Here is a 20,355-nt window from a genome sequence, read left to right on the forward strand (position 1 = left end):
ACATGGCCCGCAGGCTTTCAGTAGTGGCAGTGGATGTGCTAGCCGACATTATCTCACATTCAATCCACTTGGAGTATGCGTCTACAACCACAAGGAACATTTTACCCAAGAACGGGCCTGCATAGTCGACGTGTAACCTAGACCACGGTTTGGAGGGCCAAAACCATAAACTTAGTGGCGTCTCCCTGGGTACATTGCTGAACTGCGAGCATGTATTACATCTGTGAATGCAGGACTCTAAGTCCGCATCGATACCAGGCCACCACACGTGGAATCTGGCTATCGCTTTCATCATTACGATGCCTGGGTGGGTACTGTGGAGGTCATTGATGAAGGTATCTCTGCCCTTCTTGGGGACCACGACATTTCATTTTTGCGCCGCTGGAACAGCTTTATCTCTTCCTGCATTTCCACTGTGACACTGGACCAGCTCCCGTGAAGCACACAGCTTTTGACTAGAGATAATAAGGGGGTCCTGGCTTGTCCAGGTTTTGATCTGCAGGGCAGTGATGGGTGATTACTCACTCTCAAATGCTTCCATAACCATGACTAGATCTGCAGGCTGCGCCATTTCCACCCCCGTGGTGGGCAATGACAGCCTACTGAGAGCATCGGCGCAGTTTTCTGTGCCTGGCCTGTGGCGGATGGTGTAGTTGTATACGGACAACGTGAGCGCCCATCTCTGGATGCGGGCTGATGCGTTGGTATTCATGCCTTTACTCTCGGAGAACAGGGATATAAGTCGCTTATGGTCAGTTTCCAATTCGAATTTTAGTCCAAACAGGTATTGATGCATTTTGTTTACCCCGTAGACACACACCAACGTTTCTTTCTCAATCATGCTGTAGGCTCTCTCAGCCTTAGACAGACTCCTGGATGCATAAGCAACCGGTTGCAGTTTCCCAAAATCATTAGCTTGTTGCAATACTCACCCGATACCATATGACGACGCATCACATGCTAGTACCAAACGCTTACATGAATCATACAGCACAAGCAATTTGTTTGAGCATATCAATTTTCTCACTTTTACAAAGGCATTTTCTTGGCTTTTGCCCCAAACCCATTCGCCCCCTTTTCGTAGCAAGACATGTAATGGTTTTAGCAGTGTGCTGAGACCCGGTAAGAAGTTACCAAAGTAGTTCAAGAGTCCCAGAAACGACCGCAGCTCCATCACATTCTGTGGCTTCAGTGCATTCTCGATTGCCTCTGTCTTTGCGTTGGTGGGCCTGATGCCGTCCCCCGCAATCCTCCTGCCCAAGAACTCCACTTCAGGCACCAGGAAAACGCACTGAGCGTTTTAACCTGAACCCCACGCGATTGAGTCGACTAAGAACCTCCTCCAGTTTCTGCAGGTGCTCGACTGTGTTCCTACCTGTGACCAAGATGTCGTCCTGGAAGACCATGGTGTGCGGGACTGACTTCAGTAAACTTTCCATGTTTCTCTGGAATATCGCCGCCGCTGATCGGATTCCAAACGGGCATCTGTTATAAACAAAAAGACCTTTTTGCGTGTTGATGCAGGTGAGGGCCTTCGATGATTCCTCCAGTTTCTGCATCATGTAGGCTGAAGTCAGATCCAGCTTTGTGAACGTCTTTCCTCTCGCCAGCATTGCAAAGAGGTCGTCGGCCTTTGGTAGTGGGTATTGGTCCTGCAGGGAGAAATGATTGATAGTTACTTTGTAATCCCCACGGATTCTGACAGTGCTGTCTCCCTTGAGGACTGGGACAGTAGGACTGGTCCACTCGCTGAACTCGATCGGTGAAATGATGTCCTCTCTTTGCAGCCGGTTTAGCTCGATCTCTACCCTTTCTCTCATCATTATTGCCTTTATTGCAAAGGGGATGGAGTATAAAAGCAGGGAAGTCTTGCTACAGTTGTACAGGGTATTGGTGAGGCCACACCTGTAATACTACATGCCCTTTTGGTTTGCATATTTACGAAAGGATATACTTGCTTTGGAGGCAGTTCAGAGAAGGTTCACTAGGTTGATTCCGGAAATGAGGGGGTTGACTTATGAGGAAAGGTTGAGTCGGTTGGGTCTCTACTCATTGGAATTCAGAAGAATGAGAGGTGATCTTACCAAAACGTATAAGATTATGTGGGGGCTTGAAAAGGTGGATTGAGAGGATGTTTCCACTGATTGGGGAGACTAGAATTAGAGGGCATAATCTTAGAATAAGGGGCCGCCCATTTAAAACTGAGATGAGGAGAAATTTCTTCTCTGAGGGTTGTGGAACTGTGGAATTCGCTGCCTCAGAGAGCTGTGGAAGCTGGCACATTGAATAAATTTTAGACAGAAATAGACAGTTTCTTAAATGATAAGGGGATAAGGGGTTATGGAGAGCGGGCAGGGAAGTGGACCTGAGTCCATGATCAGATCAGCCATGATCATATTAAATGGCGGAGCAGGCTCGAGGGGCCTAATGAACACAAGAAATAGGAGCAGGAGTAGGCCATTTGGCCCCTCGAATGGCCCCAAGTTTCCACATGATTTGCTCCTGATTTTTAGGAGCAACTGGTGTAGAACAGAGTATCTTAGAAATCGGAATTCTCCACATTTAGTTTTCTGAAGTTCTAGTCAGGTAGGACAGTTTCACTTTGGAACAGAATTTTTTTTTTTTTTTTTAAAAGGGGGCGTGTCCGGCCACTGACGCCTGATTTCAAAGTTTCCACATTGAAAACGTACTCCAAACTAACTTAGAATGGAGTAACTGAAGATTTTTGTACGCTTGAAGAAACCTTGTCTACACTTTAATAAAATCAGGCGCAGGTTACAAATTAGGTGGAGGGGGGGGGAAGGGAAGTCATTAAATTCTACAATAAATCCTTAGTTATACTTATACAAATATTATACAAATAAATCCAACCTGAATAAAAATTTATAAGCAAAGAAAAGATTAAATAAACCATGTTCCTACCTGTGTGAAAGTGCTTCAGGCAGGCCTTTCAGGCAGCGGTGTGGCGTCAGTGTCTCGACGGCAGCGGCAGGCAGCAAGCAGCCTTCGAGCTGAGCTGCGGTGCTTGAGGCAGGCCTTCATTCCCTGCGAAGATGCAGCACCCGGACGGACTTGAGGCCATTCGGCCATGGGATTGCAGCGGCATCAGTGGCTGGCCGGGAGCCGAAGAAAGAACAGCAGCAGCCTTCGAGCTGTGAGGGGGACTGACTGAGGCCATTTGGACAGGGAGAGGCAGCCACATCGACATCTTTATATTTAAATTTGCAGAATGGGTGCACCACATATTATGCAATGGTTTGCTTCCTCATGCAAGAAATTCTTTGTTCTTGGTGGAAGTTGATCCATTGCAAAGTTGAATTGGCACTTTTATTTCTCCAAACACACAGTCCTTAATTTGCAGGCACCGGTTCTGCAAGTTTAGCAGTGAAAAGCTGAACTCACTGATTTCAGCAGGTGATTTATTCAGCAGTGCTGCTAAAAGCACTCCCTCACACACAGAAATATCAAGAAAATTAAAATGCAAGCCTTTGCAGGGGTCCAAGAAACAAATCTTCACTTTTTCTGCAGTACTTTTAAAAATGGCCGAGTGCCAATGTTTACTTCAGACTGCGCGTGCGCGAACGCTCCAACGCGCACGCGCAGGGTTGCCGGCACCAAGAAGCCTCATTTCAATTGTACCCGCTCCCTCCTACTTACAAAATCGGCGCGAGTGGTAGGCTCCGCCCCCTGTGCGCCGCGCCAAGCAGACAGAGCTCCAAGGAGCTCGAGAATACCGCACTATTTTTCCGCCGCCGTTTTTGGAAAAAAGGAGGGAGAGAGAAAACAGGGAATTATAGACTGGTAAGCCTGACATCGGTAGTGGGTAAGATGATGGAATCAATTATTAAGGATGTCATAGCAGCGCATTTGGAAAGAGGTGATATGATAGGTCCAAGTCAGCATGGATTTGTGAAAGGGAAATTATGCTTGTCAAATCTTCTAGAATTTTTTGAGGATGTTTCCAGTAGAGTGGACAAGGGAGAACCAGTTGATGTGGTATATTTGGACTTTCAGAAGGCTTTCAACAAGGTCCCACACAAGAGATTAATGTGCAAAGTTAAAGCACATGGGATTGGGGGTAGTGTGCTGACATGGATTGAGAACTGGTTGTCAGACAGGAAGCAAAGAGTAGGAGTAAATGGGTACTTTTCAGAATGGCAGGCGGTGACTAGTGGGGTACCGCAAGGTTCTGTGCTGTGGCCCCAGCTGTTTACACTGTACATTTATGATTTAGACGAGGGGATTAAATGTAGTATCTCCAAATTTGCGGATGACACTAAGTTAGGTGGCAGTGTGAGCTGCGAGGAGGATGCTCTGAGGCTGCAGAGCGACTTGGATAGGTTAGGTGAGTGGGCAAATGCATGGCAGATGAAGTATAATGTGGATAAATGTGAGGTTATCCACTTTGGTGGTAAAAACAGAGAGACAGACTATTATCTGAATGGTGACAGATTAGGAAAAGGGGAGGTGCAACGAGACCTGGTGTCATGGTACATCAGCCATTGAAGGTTGGTATGCAGGTACAGCAGGCGGTTAAGAAAGCAAATGGCATGTTGGCCTTCATAGCGAGGGGATTTGAGTACAGGGGCAGGGAGGTGTTACTGCAGTTGTACAGGGCATTGGTGAGGCCACACCTGGAGTATTGTGTACAGTTTTGGTCTCCTAACCTGATTAAGGACATTCTTGCTATTGAGGGAGTGCAGTGAAGGTTCACCAGACTGATTCCCGGGATGGCGGGACTGACCTATCAAGAAAGACTGGATCAACTGGGCTTGTATTCACTGGAGTTCAGAAGAATGAGAGGGGACCTCATAGAAACGTTTAAAATTCTGACGGGTTTAGACAGGTTAGATGCAGGAAGAATGTTCCCAATGTTGGGGAAGTCCAGAACCAGGGTTCACAGTCTAAGGATAAGGGGTAAGCCATTTAGGACCGAGATGAGGAGGAACTTCTTCACCCAGAGAGTGGTGAACCTGTGGAATTCTCTACCACAGAAAGTAGTTGAGGCCAATTCACTAAATATATTCAAAAAAGAGTTAGATGTAGTCCTCACTACTAAGAGGATCAAGGGGTATGGTGAGAAAGCAGGAATGGGGTACTGAAGTTGCATGTTCAGCCATGAACTCATTGAATGGCGGTGCAGGCTAGAAGGGCCGAATGGCCTACTCCTGCACCTATTTTCTATGTTTCTATGTTTCTATGTTTCAGCAGAAGATATGCAGAAATGCCAGAAAACTGTGGCTGTGATTTTCATGCTGCCATGCATGCAGGATTGAAGGTGGATCAGGAGTAATAGTGGAAATAAATCAGAGCATGTCGGGAACCCATTGTCATCCCGCCTCCTCGCGCCTTTAACTCAGGTGCGTTTGCCAGTGCAGCAGCAACCCGAACGCAGAGGCGGGCGACCTAATTTAGATTATTATTACCTTGTTGTCAGACTGTTAACTGTGTGTTTAACCAGAACTTTTGAGTTTCACTGCATGACCACAGGAATCACGCAGCTCGGGAATCATGTCTGTCAAACTGAGGTGGAAGCTGAATAGCCATTGATTGACATTATTCATGCAGAGCATGGAGAGCACAATAAATACTGACACTTGACACCTGCTTACTTTCCTAAGGGAAAGGTTCTTGCTGAATTTATTTTCAGCATAGAGTTAGTGTTCTAGAGTTTGCAAGTCTTTTCTGCAAATTCGGAAACCACGCTCACCTAATTGCTACTACCTAGCACAACATTGATAGATTGCCTCTCTGATCTCTAATTGACTTGCCATCTTCTACCACATCAGCATTGGTGCCGTTTATACTGTCTCACCTGAGAATCGGACCAGGATGAGCCCCAACACCAGCAGCACCAGGTGACAACGCTACTCTATCTCGCTGAGGTGTGTGTGTATCTGCGCTAATGCTGGGTGCACTGACGTCTGGTGATGGTGCACCCTCAGAGGCTGGAGGCTCCTCTGAGGAGTCATCTTCCTCTTCCACCTAGACAGTGGCGCGGAGAGGGGTTGCTGCTCTTGATGGGCCTGTGGGAGAGTAAAGAGATGATTTAGAAATGTACATGATGAACATCCTCCTGCTGTTGACATCAGTCCCCATATGAGTAACTGCTGTATGCCATGTGGCTGTAATAGATGTAATTCTGTCATCAGGTTGCTGAGATGTCCCCCTCTCTCCGTCTCCCACCTCCAGCTGCTCGGCAACACTCGATAGCTCTAATGCAGCCTCCTCTGCTGTGGTGAGGGTGGCCAATGATAGGGTTCCACCACCAGTTTTCTCCCTCTCCCTCTTATTATGGGCTCCCTTCTCCTACAAGGAGGGAAAAAAGAGATGGTTGAGTGAGAGGAATGGCATGAGTGCAAGGAATGTGTGGGCTACATTTGTAGAGGATGACTATGAGGGAGTGTGGTGCCAATGCCAAAGTGCCTGTGCAAAGTGGCCTCTGTGTGTTGTTAGTTGGTATGATTGTATTAGGATCAGGGTGAGTGTAAGGGGCAGTAAGTCAGTTGAGGATTTGAGTATGTAGATAGAGAGAGAGAGATGGGCAGACATGCAAGGTATGTTGGTGTGAGGAATGATGTGCAGGAGCAGGCTTGGGAAGACAGAATGATTTGGGAGGTGATGAGAAGCACAGCAGGATGAAGTTGAGTATGGCTTTGCACCCACCTTTCCTGATCTCATGAGATCATTGAAGCACTTCTGGCACTGCACCCAGGTCCTCCTCACCACATCCCTGCTGTTGACCTCCTCTGCTATCTCCACCCTGGGGAGGTTCCGCCCAATCAACAGGGAAGAGGACCTCCTGCATGCTCTGACTCCTTCCACAAGATTATGTCGGGAGACATCAGGAAACCTGGGTGCAGTCTTCGGCCTCTGTGGAACCTTGTGTGCAAGGCTGAGCAGTAAGCAGATGCTGAAATATACTGTCTGCACACTCCTGAATGAATCTACAAATGCAATGTAGCCAAGGCTCCTTTAAATATCCTGACTGGAAATGAATCATCAATGATGTCATCAGACCAGCACCATTTAATAGGGCTGGGAAACATTCGGGCCTACTTTAATAGGCGTCATTAAGGGAAAGTCACTCTGAGGAGCAGGATGAAAAGAAGAAAGGGGACTTGACCCACCATGGTAAATTAAATAGACCGTTAGAATCTTAAAATATCACTCTATCAGACCACGTGCAGGGAGAATCTTACTTTTCCACCATTTCCTTCATGGACCTCCTCTTCTTTATTGGAGATAACCAAGATTCTGCTCTATTTAAGTTTTATTTTTATCATCGGTACTGTTAAGATGCACGAGTAGTGGCACTGAGAACCACATGAGCAGTTTGAATAATACATTTTCAGTTAATATATTGACTAGAGTGACTCCTTGAGGTTATTGTTTAGAAAATATAGGGACTGCTCCTCACCTTGTGGTTGGCCTTCTCCTGCATGATTATGACACTTTGGGGCCGCAATTGCCCCCTTTTTATGCCCTGTTAGTGGCGCCTGGGGTGAAATTGCCCCAGAGATTTTGGGGACGATTTGGAGTTTTCGCCGCGCTCTGCAATTTGTGCCCTGGGCTGGCGTACAACTGGCGATGATGTCATCATGCGCGCAGACATCCACCCGGGGCGCCCCTTAAAGGGAAGGGGCCTGGACTGCCATCTTTTATTTGTTGGCCAACTTTTCCATTGGCCCGACGTTGGCGGCCCTAGTCTTGACCGAACCGCCATCATGCAGCCCCGCACTCTTCTTTGTGTGCCGGGCCCTTCAGTTGGCCACCAAAAGGCCTGCAGAGTCTTGAAGGGGAGGGGTATTGTGGCGCGTCAGCGCTACGCAGAGCAGCCGGGTAGTGCTGCGCTGCGGGAGCGGTCCTCCAACGAGGTGGAGTGCCTGAGACAGGGCTCTGCCTCATATGAGGGGCGCAATGGGCAATTCCTCGCCGAGGGCGGGACTTTCGCCCCGGGCACTAACTGACCTGGGCTTGGAAGGTTACCGTCCCCCAACAGGCCACGGGGCAACTTCACCGCCTTTGTATTGCAAAGTTGTGGCGTATGCAGCAGCTAACTATGACCTTGGAGATCTTGATGGAACTGTAATATATTAGAGGTCCTGAAATTGCATGTTCAGCCATGAACACATTGAATGACAGTGTAGGCTCGAAGGGCCGAATGGCCTACTCCTGCACCTATTTTCTATGTTTCTATAAAGTGCTTCAAGCTCGCAATGGTATGCACTCTGCTTTTTTGTATGGCTACTACAATGGTATCATTAGCCAGGGTTTAAAGGGGTAATGTTAGCATCTGAGGAGCCATTCTTCAAATCCCTGTTGATACGCATGCAGTGGTGCATTGTGCCAAAGGGGCCTAAATGGCAACTGGATACCATCAACCACTCCCTGTATTCCATGAAATCCAGTAGCCTGGTGAAATTAGGCAGCCAAGTCACTTTGTTCTTTCTGTTCAATGAAAAAGGAGCGGAAGGTGTTGGATCTACTGAACAACGAATGATTCACCTGTTTCATACATCTATGAGGTATAATCCGGTCATCCATGCAGGTGTTTCCTGCATTAGCGTGGCAGGAACCTCTGTGGTAGAGATTTTCTTCAGGGTCCACCAGGGATGGATCTGATCCTCTGCTGTACTGACGTTTGCCGTGGCAGATCTCCTCCATCACTACTCGGCAGTGGGCCATTAAATTTGGTTTGTGTGATTAATGACAGGTGTGAGCAGTCTGGTTCAAGTGCCAATGGACATCCTCTATCCCTTTGTTCATCATTGTCTTCTATGAAATCTTGTGAGAGCAATGAAAGCAATCAAAATAAATTACAATTGAATAGGATAAAAACAAATGAATGGTACAGCTATAAGGGATTACTCTCTGATTGTGGGACAAACTGGTTTGCCTTGAACATCCATTTGAAATGGCTGAGATCAGTTTGGGAATTCAGAAATTTCATAGGCTTCCATATTAACACCTCATTTGCATTGGATTCGAAGTTTGTGCAAGGGAGCACAATGCAGGTGGGCAACTAGGTCAGGAAACTTGTGCAAAGTGCAGAATGACCAGAAGGGGATAGTTTTCTGAAACCCATGATTTTCAGGCTCGTGCTTGCACAATTCCACCACCAAAAGCACTTTTTTTAGAATCCCGAAGGCTTATATGTGTAATATGATTTTAAAATATTCTGAATCTGTTGACATATCTATCTGTACACAGTTACTTTGAGGAAGGGCTATTTGAACATTTTTAGAAGGTTGTTAGCTCTGCTTAAAACGAAAACTCAAAAAATAGAATGCAATGCAGAATCCCCACACTGTCAACCCAGCCAGTTCCATTTGTAAAATCACTGTAAAGAACCAACTTCCAGCACAGAATACACAATTACATGAATAAAGAAAATCAAACCCGCTAGAATACAGGATGAGTCTGCCGAAAGAATGAAGGAAAGTTCAAAATAAGATTACATCTGATTCAAAGCAAAACACTGCGGATGCTGGAACCAGGAATTAAAAACAGAAAATGCTGGAAATCTCAGCAGGTCAGGCAACATCTGTGGAGAAAAAGCAGAGTTAACGTTTCGGGTCGATGACCCTTCGTCACGTACCCACATAGAAGTTTTAATATTTCACACCTGCTCAAACGACATGTAAAATAAACAGTGATGCTTTGGGAGTCTGACCCAGACCTTGCCATCCATGAAGCTGCAGTAATCCACACGGCCATTGAGATAGCATAGTGAGCCTCAAAACAGCAGAATTTAGGTTCAGAATGGGCCATCATTTCAAACAAAATGAATTAAAGTTTTAGGATCAATGAAAATAAAATGAAAAATTAACGTCTTGGGATTTGGACCCCATTTCTGAAGCTGCAGGAATGGCACAAAAACGAGTGAGTTAAATATGGTTACAAAATGAAAAATATTTTCAGTAACAAAAGGCCTCAGTGCAGAGTTATTAAAAGTTTGGAAAAAAACCTGCCACTAGCAGGTCATTAGCTCGTGATGGTTTGAGACTTCTGAGTAACTTGGGCATGTTGGTAACTATTTCATTGAAAAACTATCACATACTACCAGCAACCAGTGGTCCGAGTAAATTTTTCTATTAACTCCTGGGTAAGCTTAATTGGTCTCACGTGCGCCACACACAACAACCAGACTGCACAAAAAGGATGGACAGGCACAGATTGATATCAAACAGGTAGATTTCTTTTCAATAATACAGGTACAACATCTGAAATCCAGCAATCTCGGGACTTGGTCCGTGCCGGTTATTGGGTTTTGCCAGATGTCGGAGAAGGAAATCCGGCAACCTGGGGACCGAATCCGTGCCGGATTTTGGGTATTGCCGTAGTTCGGACCTCGCTGTTGGCGCTCCTCGCCGCCCGCCGATTCCCTCCGCTCTTCCCTCCGCTCCTCGCCACCCGCCGATTCTCGCCGCTTCTCTCCTTGCCGCCCCGGCGCAGCATTTTTTTTTACCGGTTTCCTTGTACATCGCCACCCGATGTCACCACCTTGGCCACCTCAAAATGTCTGTTTTTTGGACAATTCCGGTTTTCGGAATTCCAGATTCGGGGTGTTGTACCTGTATACGTATTTTGAAGTACAGTACAAACATTGAGTAATAGTGCATTCCCTTCTGATGGATATTGTGAATCAAAAATGTTGAAGTACCTCGAATTTATTTCAGTTTTAAAATCTTTTAGAGTATTTCGCTTCTTTAAGAAGCTTTAGTTTTACATCTGAATTTTAAAAAAATGCGGTCCCATTCCCAAGAGATATTTTTTCATTTGTTTTGAATATTTCAGACCATCAGTACATGAATCTGTAGTCAATATTAATAGGATTTCATTGTTTTCAGTACATACACATTTATGCGTAAAAATCCAATTTTTTTTCAGATGCTTTCACAAAGATTGCACTGTTCTTTGATTAAAGGAGACATATCACACAACAAAACTGATCTTCATCAGTTTTTTTCTAGTATCTATTGCTCGCTTTAAAAAGAAATTCTCTTTTTCAAGTATGGCTGATCAATTTATTTGCATTTTCTTTCCTATTACTGACAACACTGGGAATTCATGTACTTAGTTGGTCGAGCTTTGATCAGACTGAAAATATCTATGTTTTTGGCATTTCTGTACTGATTTTAATATCTATGGTCATCATACGCAGTCCCTTGGAATCGAGGAAGACTTGCTACCACTCCCAAAGTGAGTTCTTTAGTGGCTGAACAGTCCGATACGAGAGCCACAGACCCTGTTACAGGTGGGACAGACATTCGTCGAGGGAAGGGGTGGATGGGGCTGGTTTGCCGCGCGTTCCTTCCGCTGCCTGCGCTTGACCTCTTCATGTGCTTTGCGTTGAAATTCGAAGAGCTCAACATCCTCCTGGGAATATCTATAGTAAATATTAGGAAAATGAGGTACTCATTGATGTTGCAGGCTTAGATAACTGATATTTAAAACGTGCATGAAAGTAGAATCACATTTCCTTCACAATTCTTTCTTTATAATGGATTCTTCATCAATTAAGCTTCAGCTTGCTTCTGGTGATCATATTCTTGCTTCTGAATCCGAAGGTTGTGGGGTACCGCAAGGTTCTGTGCTGGGGCCCCAGCTGTTTACATTGTACATTAATGATTTAGACGAGGGGATTAAATGTAGTATCTCCAAATTTGCGGATGACACTAAGTTGGGTGGCAGTGTGAGCTGCGTGGATGATGCTATGAGGCTACACAATGACTTGGATAGATTAGGTGAGTGGGCAAATGCATGGCAGATGAAGTATAATGTGGATAAATGTGAGGTTATCCACTTTGGTGGTAAAAACAGAGAGACAGACTATTATCTGAATGGTGACAGATTAGGAAAAGGGGAGGTGCAACGAGACCTGGGTGTCATGGTACATCAGTCATTGAAGGTTGGCATGCAGGTACAGCAGGCGGTTAAGAAAGCAAATGGCATGTTGGCCTTCATAGCGAGGGGATTTGAGTACAGGGGCAGGGCGGTGTTGCTACAGTTGTACAGGGCCTTCGTGAAGCCACACCTGGAGTATTGTGTACAGTTTTGGTCTCCTAACTTGAGGAAGGACATTCTTGCTATTGAGGGAGTGCAGCGAAGATTCACCAGACTGATTCCCGGGATGGTGGGACTGACCTATCAAGAAAGATTGGATCAATTGGGCTTGTATTCACTGGAGTTCAGAAGAATGAGAGGGAACCTCATAGAAACGTTTAAAATTCTGACGGGTTTAGACAGGTTAGATGCAGGAAGAATGTTCCCAATGTTGGGGAAGTCCAGAACCAGGGGTCACAGTTTAAGGATAAGGGGTAAGCCATTTAGGACCGAGATGAGGAGAAACTTCTTCACCCAGAGAGTGGTGAACCTGTGGAATTGTCTACCACAGAAAGTAGTTGAGGCCAATTCACTAAATATATTCAAAAGGGAGTTAGATGAAGTCCTTACTACTAGGGGGATCAAGGGGTATGGCGAGAAAGCAGGAAGTGGGTACTGAAGTTGCATCTTCAGCCATGAACTCATTGAATGGCGGTGCAGGCTCGAAGGGCCGAATAGCCTACTCCTGCACCTATTTTCTATGTTTCTATGTTAATTGCAGCACTGAATGAGTGCTGCTTTTTCAGTATGCTGTCTTTCTGATGAGATGATAAACGGAGGTCCCGTCTACTGATTTAGATCGATGTGAAAGGTCTAGCAGTGTGGTATTTATCGTCTTTCGTAATAGTTAGGAGAACTTTTTGTTCATATCACGTGTTCTCTGGTGCCACTTGTGATTAAAGAATACTTGTTAGGCTTGTGGCACATTATCCTACTCACTGCACACATAAGGTTGCAGGTTTTGATTTGCAAGAGACTTGGGGGGGTGAAATTCTGCTGCGTCCAATTTGGGGAGGGTAACATCTGGGAGGCGGGACATTGTGCGGCAAGTCTTGCCCCGCTCAAAAAATTCGGGGTACTGTCCCCGATAGGAAGTGCAGTGCAAAATAATGCGCCCCATTTTTCCTTTCTGGGGCGGTAGTGCGGTGGACGGGTCGGGAGCAGGGTGAAATTTCACGGGGGTCGTTAGTGGTGCCGCGCCTGGGCAAAACGTCCTTTGTGCCCCATTAGTGCCCTAACGGGAGGCGCAAATGACCCCAATTTCTCGGCCTTGATCTGCTTTTGGAAACTACCCGTCTGCGTGACCACAAGGCAAAAGTATTGGGTTCTCTCTAATTGTTCCCAAGGCCTCCAGACTGGTTGTATGTTAACATTCTTGCAATTATCTAACCTGACATATTCTAACCTACATTTCCTGATCTATGTTGTTTTAAACACCCTTGTTCAAAAAATGGGTGAAAAGGATAAACCCAGCAACTACAGGCTTAACCGCGATGTTAGGGAAGCTTTTAGAAACGATAATCTGGGATAAAATTAACAGTCACTTGGACAAGTATGAATTAATTAAGGAAAGCCAGCACGGATTTGTTAAAGGCAAATTGTGTTTAACTAACTTGATTGAGTTTTTTGATGAGGCAACAGAGAGGGTTGATGAGAGCAATGTGGTTGTTGTGGTGTACATGGACTACCAAAAGGCATTTGATAAAGTGTCACATAATAGACTTGCCAGCAAAATTGTGACAGGAAACAGAGAGTAGTGGTGAACAGTTGTTTTTCAAACTGGTGGAAGGTATATAGTAGTGTTCCTCAGGGATCGGTACAAGGACTGCTGCTTTTTCTGATATACGTTAATAATTTGGACATAGTTTTACAGGCCACTAATTCAAAATTTGCTGATTACACAAAACTTGGAAGCATAATGAACAGTGAGGAGGATAGAAACATAGAAACATAGAAAATAGGTGCAGGAGTAGGCCATTCGGCCCTTCGAGCCTGCACCGCCATTCAATGAGTTCATGGCTGAACATGCAACTTCAGTATCCCATTCCTGCTTTCTCGCCATACCCCTTGATCCCCCTAGTAGTAAGACTACATCTAACTCCTTTTTGAATATATTTAGTGAATTGGCCTCAACAACCTCCTGTGGTAGAGAATTCCACAGGTTCACCACTCTCTGGATGAAGAAGTTTCTCCTCATCTCAGTCCTAAATGGCTTACCCCTTATCCTTAGACTGTGACCCCTAGTTCTGGACTTCCCCAGCATTGGGAACATTCTTCCTGGATTTAACCTGTCAGAATTTTAAACGTTTCTATGAGATCCCCTCTCATTCTTCTGAACTCCAGTGAATACAAGCCCAGTTGATCCAGTCTTTCTTGAATTAGTCTGGTGAACCTTCGCTGCACTCGTTCAATAGCAAGAATGTCCTTCCTTAAGTTAGGAGACCAAAACTGTATGCAATACTCCAGGTGTAGCCTCACCAAGGCCCTGTACAACTGTAGTAATACCTCCCTGCCCCTGTACTCAAATCCCCTCGCTATGAAGGTCAACATGCCATTTGCCTTCTTAACTGCCTGCTGTACCTGCATGCCAACCTTCAATGACTGATGTACCATGATACCCAGGTCTCGTTGCACCTCCCCTTTTCCTAATCTGTCACCATTCAGATAATAGTCTGTCTCTTTGTTTTTACCACCAAAGTGGATAACCTCACATTTATCCATATTATACTTCATCTGCCATGCATTTGCCCACTCACCTAACCTATCCAAGTCACTCTGCAGCCTCATAGCATCCTCCTCACAGCTCACACTGCCACCCAACTTAATGTCATCCGCAAATTTGGAGATACTACATTTAATCCCCTCGTCTAAATTAATATACAATATAAACAACTGGGGCCCCAGCACAGAACCTTGCAGTACCCCACTAATTACTGCCTGCCATTCTGAAAAGTACCCATTTACTCCTACTTTTTGCTTCCTGTCTGCCAACCAGTTCTCAATCCATGTCAGCACACTACCCCTAATCCCATGTGCTTCAACTTTGCACATTAATCTCTTGTGTGGGACCTTGTCGAAAGCCTTTTGAAAGTCCAAATACACCACATCAACTGGTTCTCCCTTGTCCACTCTACTGGAAACATCCTCAAAAAATTCCAGAAGATTTGTTCAGCATGATTTCCCTTTCACAAATCCATGCTGACTTCGACCTATCATGTCACCTCTTTCCAAATGCGCTGCTATGACATCCTTAATAATTGATTCCATCATTTTACCCACTACTGATGTCAGGCTGACCGGTCTATAATTCCATGTTTTCTCTCTCCCTCCTTTTTTAAAAAGTGGGGTTACATTGGCTACCCTCCACTCCATAGGAACTGATCAAGAGTCTATGGAATGTTGGAAAATGACTATCAATGCATCCGCTATTTCCAAGGCCACCTCCTTAAGTACTCTGGAATTCAGACCATCAGGCCCTGGAGATTTATCGGCCTTCAATTCCATCAATTTCCCCAACACAATTTCCTGACTAATAAGAATTTCCTTCAGTTCCTCCTTCTTACTCGACCCTCTGACCCTTTTTATATCCGGCAGGTTGTTTGTGTCCTCCTTAGTGAATACCGAACCAAAGTACTTGTTCAATTGGTCTGCCATTTCTTTGTTCCCCGTTATGACTTCCCCTGATTCTGACTGCAGGGGACCTACGTTTGTCTTTACTAACCTTTTTCTCTTTACATATCTATAGAAGCTTTTGCAGTCTGTTTTAATGTTCTTTGCAAGCTTCTTCTCGTACTCTATTTTCCCTGCCCTAATCAAACCCTTTGTCCTCCTCTGCTGAGTTCTAAATTTCTCCCAGTCCCCGAGTTCACTGCTATTTCTGGCCAATTTTTATGCCACTTCATAGGGATATACTCCAAGAGGACACAGACAGGCTGCTGGAATGGGTGAATATGTGGCAGAGAAAGTGTAATGGAGAAAAGTGCAGTGATACATTTTGGCTGGAAGATCGAGGAGAGGCAATATCAACAAAGGGGTGCACGAACAGAGAGACCTGGGGGTATATGTAAGCAAATCATTGAAGGGGGCAGGGCAGGTTGAGAAAGCAGTTAAAAAAGCAGGTGGGGTCCTGGGCTTTATAAATAAAGGCAAAGAGTACAAAAGTAAGGAAGTTAAGATGAACCTTTATAAAGCACTGGTTCGGCCACAACTGGAGTATTGTGTCCAATTCTGGGCACCACACTTTAGGAAGGATGTGAAGGCCTTAGAGAGGGTGCAGAAAAGATTTACAAGAATGGTTCCAGGGATGAGGGACTTGAGTTACGTTGATAGACTGGAGAAGCTGGGGTTGTTCTTAGAGCACAGAAGATTGACAGGAGATTTGATAGAGGTGTTAAAAATCATTAGGCATCTATGCAGAGTAGATAGATAGAAACTGTTCCCATCGGCGGAAGGGCCGAGACCAGAGGACACAGGTTTAAGGTGATTGGCAGAAGATCCAAAGGCGACATGAGGGAAAACCTTTTTACGCAGAAAGTGGTTATGATCAAGAATGCACGACCTGTAAGTGCGGTAGAGGCAGATTCAATCGTGGCTTTCAAAAGGGAATTAGATGAGTACTTGAAGGAACAACATTTGTAGGGCTACAGAGGTAGGGCAGGGGAGTGGGACTAGCTGAAGTGCTCTTGCAGCAAACCAGCGTGAAGTCGACAGGCCGAAAGGCCTCCTACTGTGCTGTAACAATTTTATGACTGTGACTCTATGAATTTAACACCAACATTAACCAGTTTATGTTCAACAGAGTTACAGTTGTGTTAAAATAATGGCAATCAGAAAAATTTCTGTGACTTCACTTGCGAGGCGTGATTTCCAATCTGTTGTTCCCAGCGAGGACTGATATATATCGTAAAATCATGGAAATGTAGCCCGCGATTTTCTGCTCATTCAAATTAATGGATTGTGGATCATAATTTCACACCGATGCTCTTTTCATTAAGTTTGAAAAGAACATTCAGTACACTGCTGGCAGTTTACAGCATTCTCATTGGCTGTTGATCGAACACTTTTTAATTGAGGGTGTGTTCTTCCAATTTCAGGTTTATATCAAGTGAAGATTGAAAGAAAATGATTCCGTTGCCATGGTTCTTCACGTGGTTGACTGTAGGCCTCAAACTATTTACCTTGACAACATTAAGTTTAGCCCAGGATCCTGAAGGTAAGATGATTTATCATAAATGGGAGGAAGAGTGAGACTATTGAGAAGTTAGAGGTCTATTAAATGTCTTTAACTTCAAGCATTCAGGTTTACTAATAACTTCAAACATTTAAGTTTTACTAGGAATTACATTTTTAAACTTTTTATTTCATTTAATTAAGCAATTCATTCCTTTTAATTGTTTTCTCATTTTACTCATTTTGCAGCAGTTCACAGTAAAATATTAGCCCTGTTTCCAAAATGTTCAGTCTTCAGTTACACTGCAGAGTCTTCTGTTTTGTATTAATTTTGTTTGCTGAAAATTAGTCTGTTTTTGAAAGGAGAATTGTGCAACACATAATGCAGGAGGCATTGTGTAATCTGAACAGCAAAGTTTTCTTACCGCCGTTCCGGAAGAGGTCCCCTCTTTCACGAAATTCAGCTCTTTGTCTTTTTTTTTATTGGGCCAGGAAATCGGTCATAAAGGGTGCATAAGTGCGGCGGTATGTGCTGGTGAGGGGCGGAAGTGGGGATGGGACGGATTCTCTGCCGCTGTAACTCAGTCGTGGAACGGTGGTGACATCATTGTGCGTTTGCGTCACCACGTATCCCGCCTCCGTTAAAGGGGAGAAAATCGGCCATCAGTTGCAATCGGACACTGGACCACCAGGGAGGGTTTCGGCTGGGTCAGCGGCCTGACGCCCAAGAGGGGTGCCAGGCTGCCTGTTGGCGGCCCGGCCGAATCCAGGGGCACAATAGTCCAACCGACATGGAAGTCGGCCAGCAAAAAAAATACAATGGCGACCACGGCATTGGGCCCTCGCCCTTAATGGCTGCTGCACCACCAGGGCAGAGAGCGAGAGCATGCAAGGTGCACTGACAGAAAAAGCTGTTGTGGTCACCGCTCGGTGGCAATAAGATTTTGCTTGCTAAATTTCGTGGGAGGTGGGGGGGCGCCACACTGATGACGCACACATGGCCGGTCAGCAACGGCAGGGTGGAATTGGGGACCACCAGAAAACCCCCCGAGCTAAGTTTAGCTTGCGGTGGCCATTCGACCAGAAATTGGCAGCCGCTCGACTCCACCGCATGGCCGACACAAACAGGTGATAACGGGCCTTATTGGGGAGCTGGATTTCAGCCCTATAATCTGAGAAATGGTTTTCAGTGAAGGGGAGAACCAGCAAAAACAGATCACTAATAGGGTGCAGAGTGCAGATAGAAATTTTGAATTCTATTAACAAAATTATTCATTTAAATATTCACCAGAGTAGAGTTGACATTAGTTAACATTCATTTCGGTATTTTTCCTCTGCATGTAAACTATTTTTTTTTTAATTCTCTTCTTAATCTTTTACCATAAATGAATGATAATTTAGTAACATAATTATATTCCAAAGCATAGATGCAGACTTCAATTACAATTCTACCTCTTGCATGTTATGTTTCACAAGCAATATATTATGTAGTCAGTGCAAATGGGCAAAAATTACAGGGCACCGTCCCTTTAAGGATTAAACACGAAGCCGAGTGATTCTCCCAACTCCTGTGCAGCAGAAATGCTGTGCTCTGTCATTCGCTATTGACCCCTTCCTTTTGTCCTTTTGGCATTTTGGACATCTACCTTTGGGAAAGTTTCTCTGGGTTTAACACTTGCCATAATGTTTTGAGAAAATGTGCCATCTCCATCCCCCTTATTTTTTCCCCATGATTTCTTATTATATGACACAGCTATTCTAATCTGAGATCTCAGTTAATTTTATCTTGCTTTAGGTCAGCTCCAGTTGACACAGTTCCCTTTGTGAGCTGTGGTTTTGACAGCATGTTTGAATTAATGCTGGTAGACAGGTTTTACACACCCTGTCAGCAGATTTTATTACCACTGATATTACTTACCAGACTGCCCTAAGAAGTTTCTGGTATTTTCTTTTTGACACAACTTTCAGGAATGTGCATGATGTGCACAGTTGTCTTGAAGAGCTTGACATGACAAAAACGTTGTGAGTTGATTATCGATATTCAGATATTATCATTTGATCTTGCCCAGTGATCCCCTAAGGTTTCCATGTTAGCTGAGATCTCAGAGCCTTCTTGAACTCAAACCAAGAATGTCAGCACTCCAGGGCAGATGTGGACTTAGGCTATCGTAACTGGTCCATTGATCAATCTAAACCAAATAGACTGCTCAAAAAAGTCTGTACTATTTCATGTGGCTGAGAGTAAGATATCGGAATTGCTCATGAGCTGATGAATCTCATCTTGCTCACATCAAAAATATTAAAAATTGAAAGGCATTAAAGTGTAGCCTTCACGCTATTTGGTGCCACCTTGACCCCATTATTGGGGTTAAAGATCTCGATGCCCTCCTGACCTCCAGCAAGGAAGCTTCAAGCGCTACCATTGTCTGTCACAAGTTGTAGGTTAATTGATGCTGTGGCTTCAGTTGAAAACCTCAGTCAATACTGGGGATGTTGTGTATTGCCCACAGATACAGCATGAAAGTATTAGTGATGCTCAGTGCTAATCCACAAATACTTTGTTGAACTTGTTTCAGTGACAGCTGTCCTGCATTTAAACCTTTTCTCAGAAAAGAGTTCAAGGCAATGCAATAAATTTTAATTGCCAAACTAGCTTTTTTTTCTCGTATCTTGCCTTGCCATGTGTTAGACCAACTGCTTTGATAAAAGAACAGAGCAGAAGCTTCCATGCAGTGAAAGAGCAGTGGGACTAAGGGTTTTGCAAGATTTTAGCTCAAAATTTGAACACTCTTCAAACATTTCCTTGTGGAGTTCCCCATTTTGAATGATGGAATAATCTATTGCATGTGGAGGACAGGATTAAATCAAAAAATGAGGACGATCATATCAAAGAATAATTCACTTTATAGCCTAGAATCCTTATCGGAATTGATATATATATATCTCTGCATATATATATAGTTGCGTTCTGATGTGCACTGGTAAAACTTTGGATCTCTAGTTCAAACTAAACGCCTTTGTGAGATGGCTCATACTGTTTGCTTTTTCATGGCTTTATATATTTCCTTTTACTTGCAACTGCTGTGCTCTGTTGGAAGTACAGAAAATTTAGCATACCTTGTTCTTTTTCTGACCTCATTGCTGTCAGTTCATTAACATCTAATTGAACTCTGCATGCTGCTTCCTCTTTCTAGATGATTTCTTTGATGCTCATGGTATGTACACGGCTTAAACCTTTTCTTCTGCTTTTGTTCCCTGTGCGTAACTGCATTAATGTAGATTTGGCCTGTGGTATAT

The 20,355-nt window shown here is 44.5% G+C and overlaps 1 protein-coding gene across 1 annotated transcript in view; it reads left to right on the forward strand.

The window, feature by feature from the left end:
* Positions 1 to 20,355, forward strand: part of pcdh15b (protocadherin-related 15b) — a 1,866,923-nt gene that overhangs the window by 678,800 nt on the left and 1,167,768 nt on the right. The window contains exon 4 of the mRNA XM_070875055.1: positions 16,983 to 17,101. Coding sequence (XP_070731156.1) covers positions 17,011 to 17,101 — 91 coding nt within the window. The 5' untranslated portion in view covers positions 16,983 to 17,010. The remainder of the gene's footprint in view (positions 1 to 16,982; positions 17,102 to 20,355) is intronic.

The sequence above is a fragment of the Pristiophorus japonicus genome, chromosome 3 (genome assembly GCF_044704955.1).
Source record: "Pristiophorus japonicus isolate sPriJap1 chromosome 3, sPriJap1.hap1, whole genome shotgun sequence".
Classification (NCBI taxonomy): domain Eukaryota; kingdom Metazoa; phylum Chordata; class Chondrichthyes; family Pristiophoridae; genus Pristiophorus; species Pristiophorus japonicus.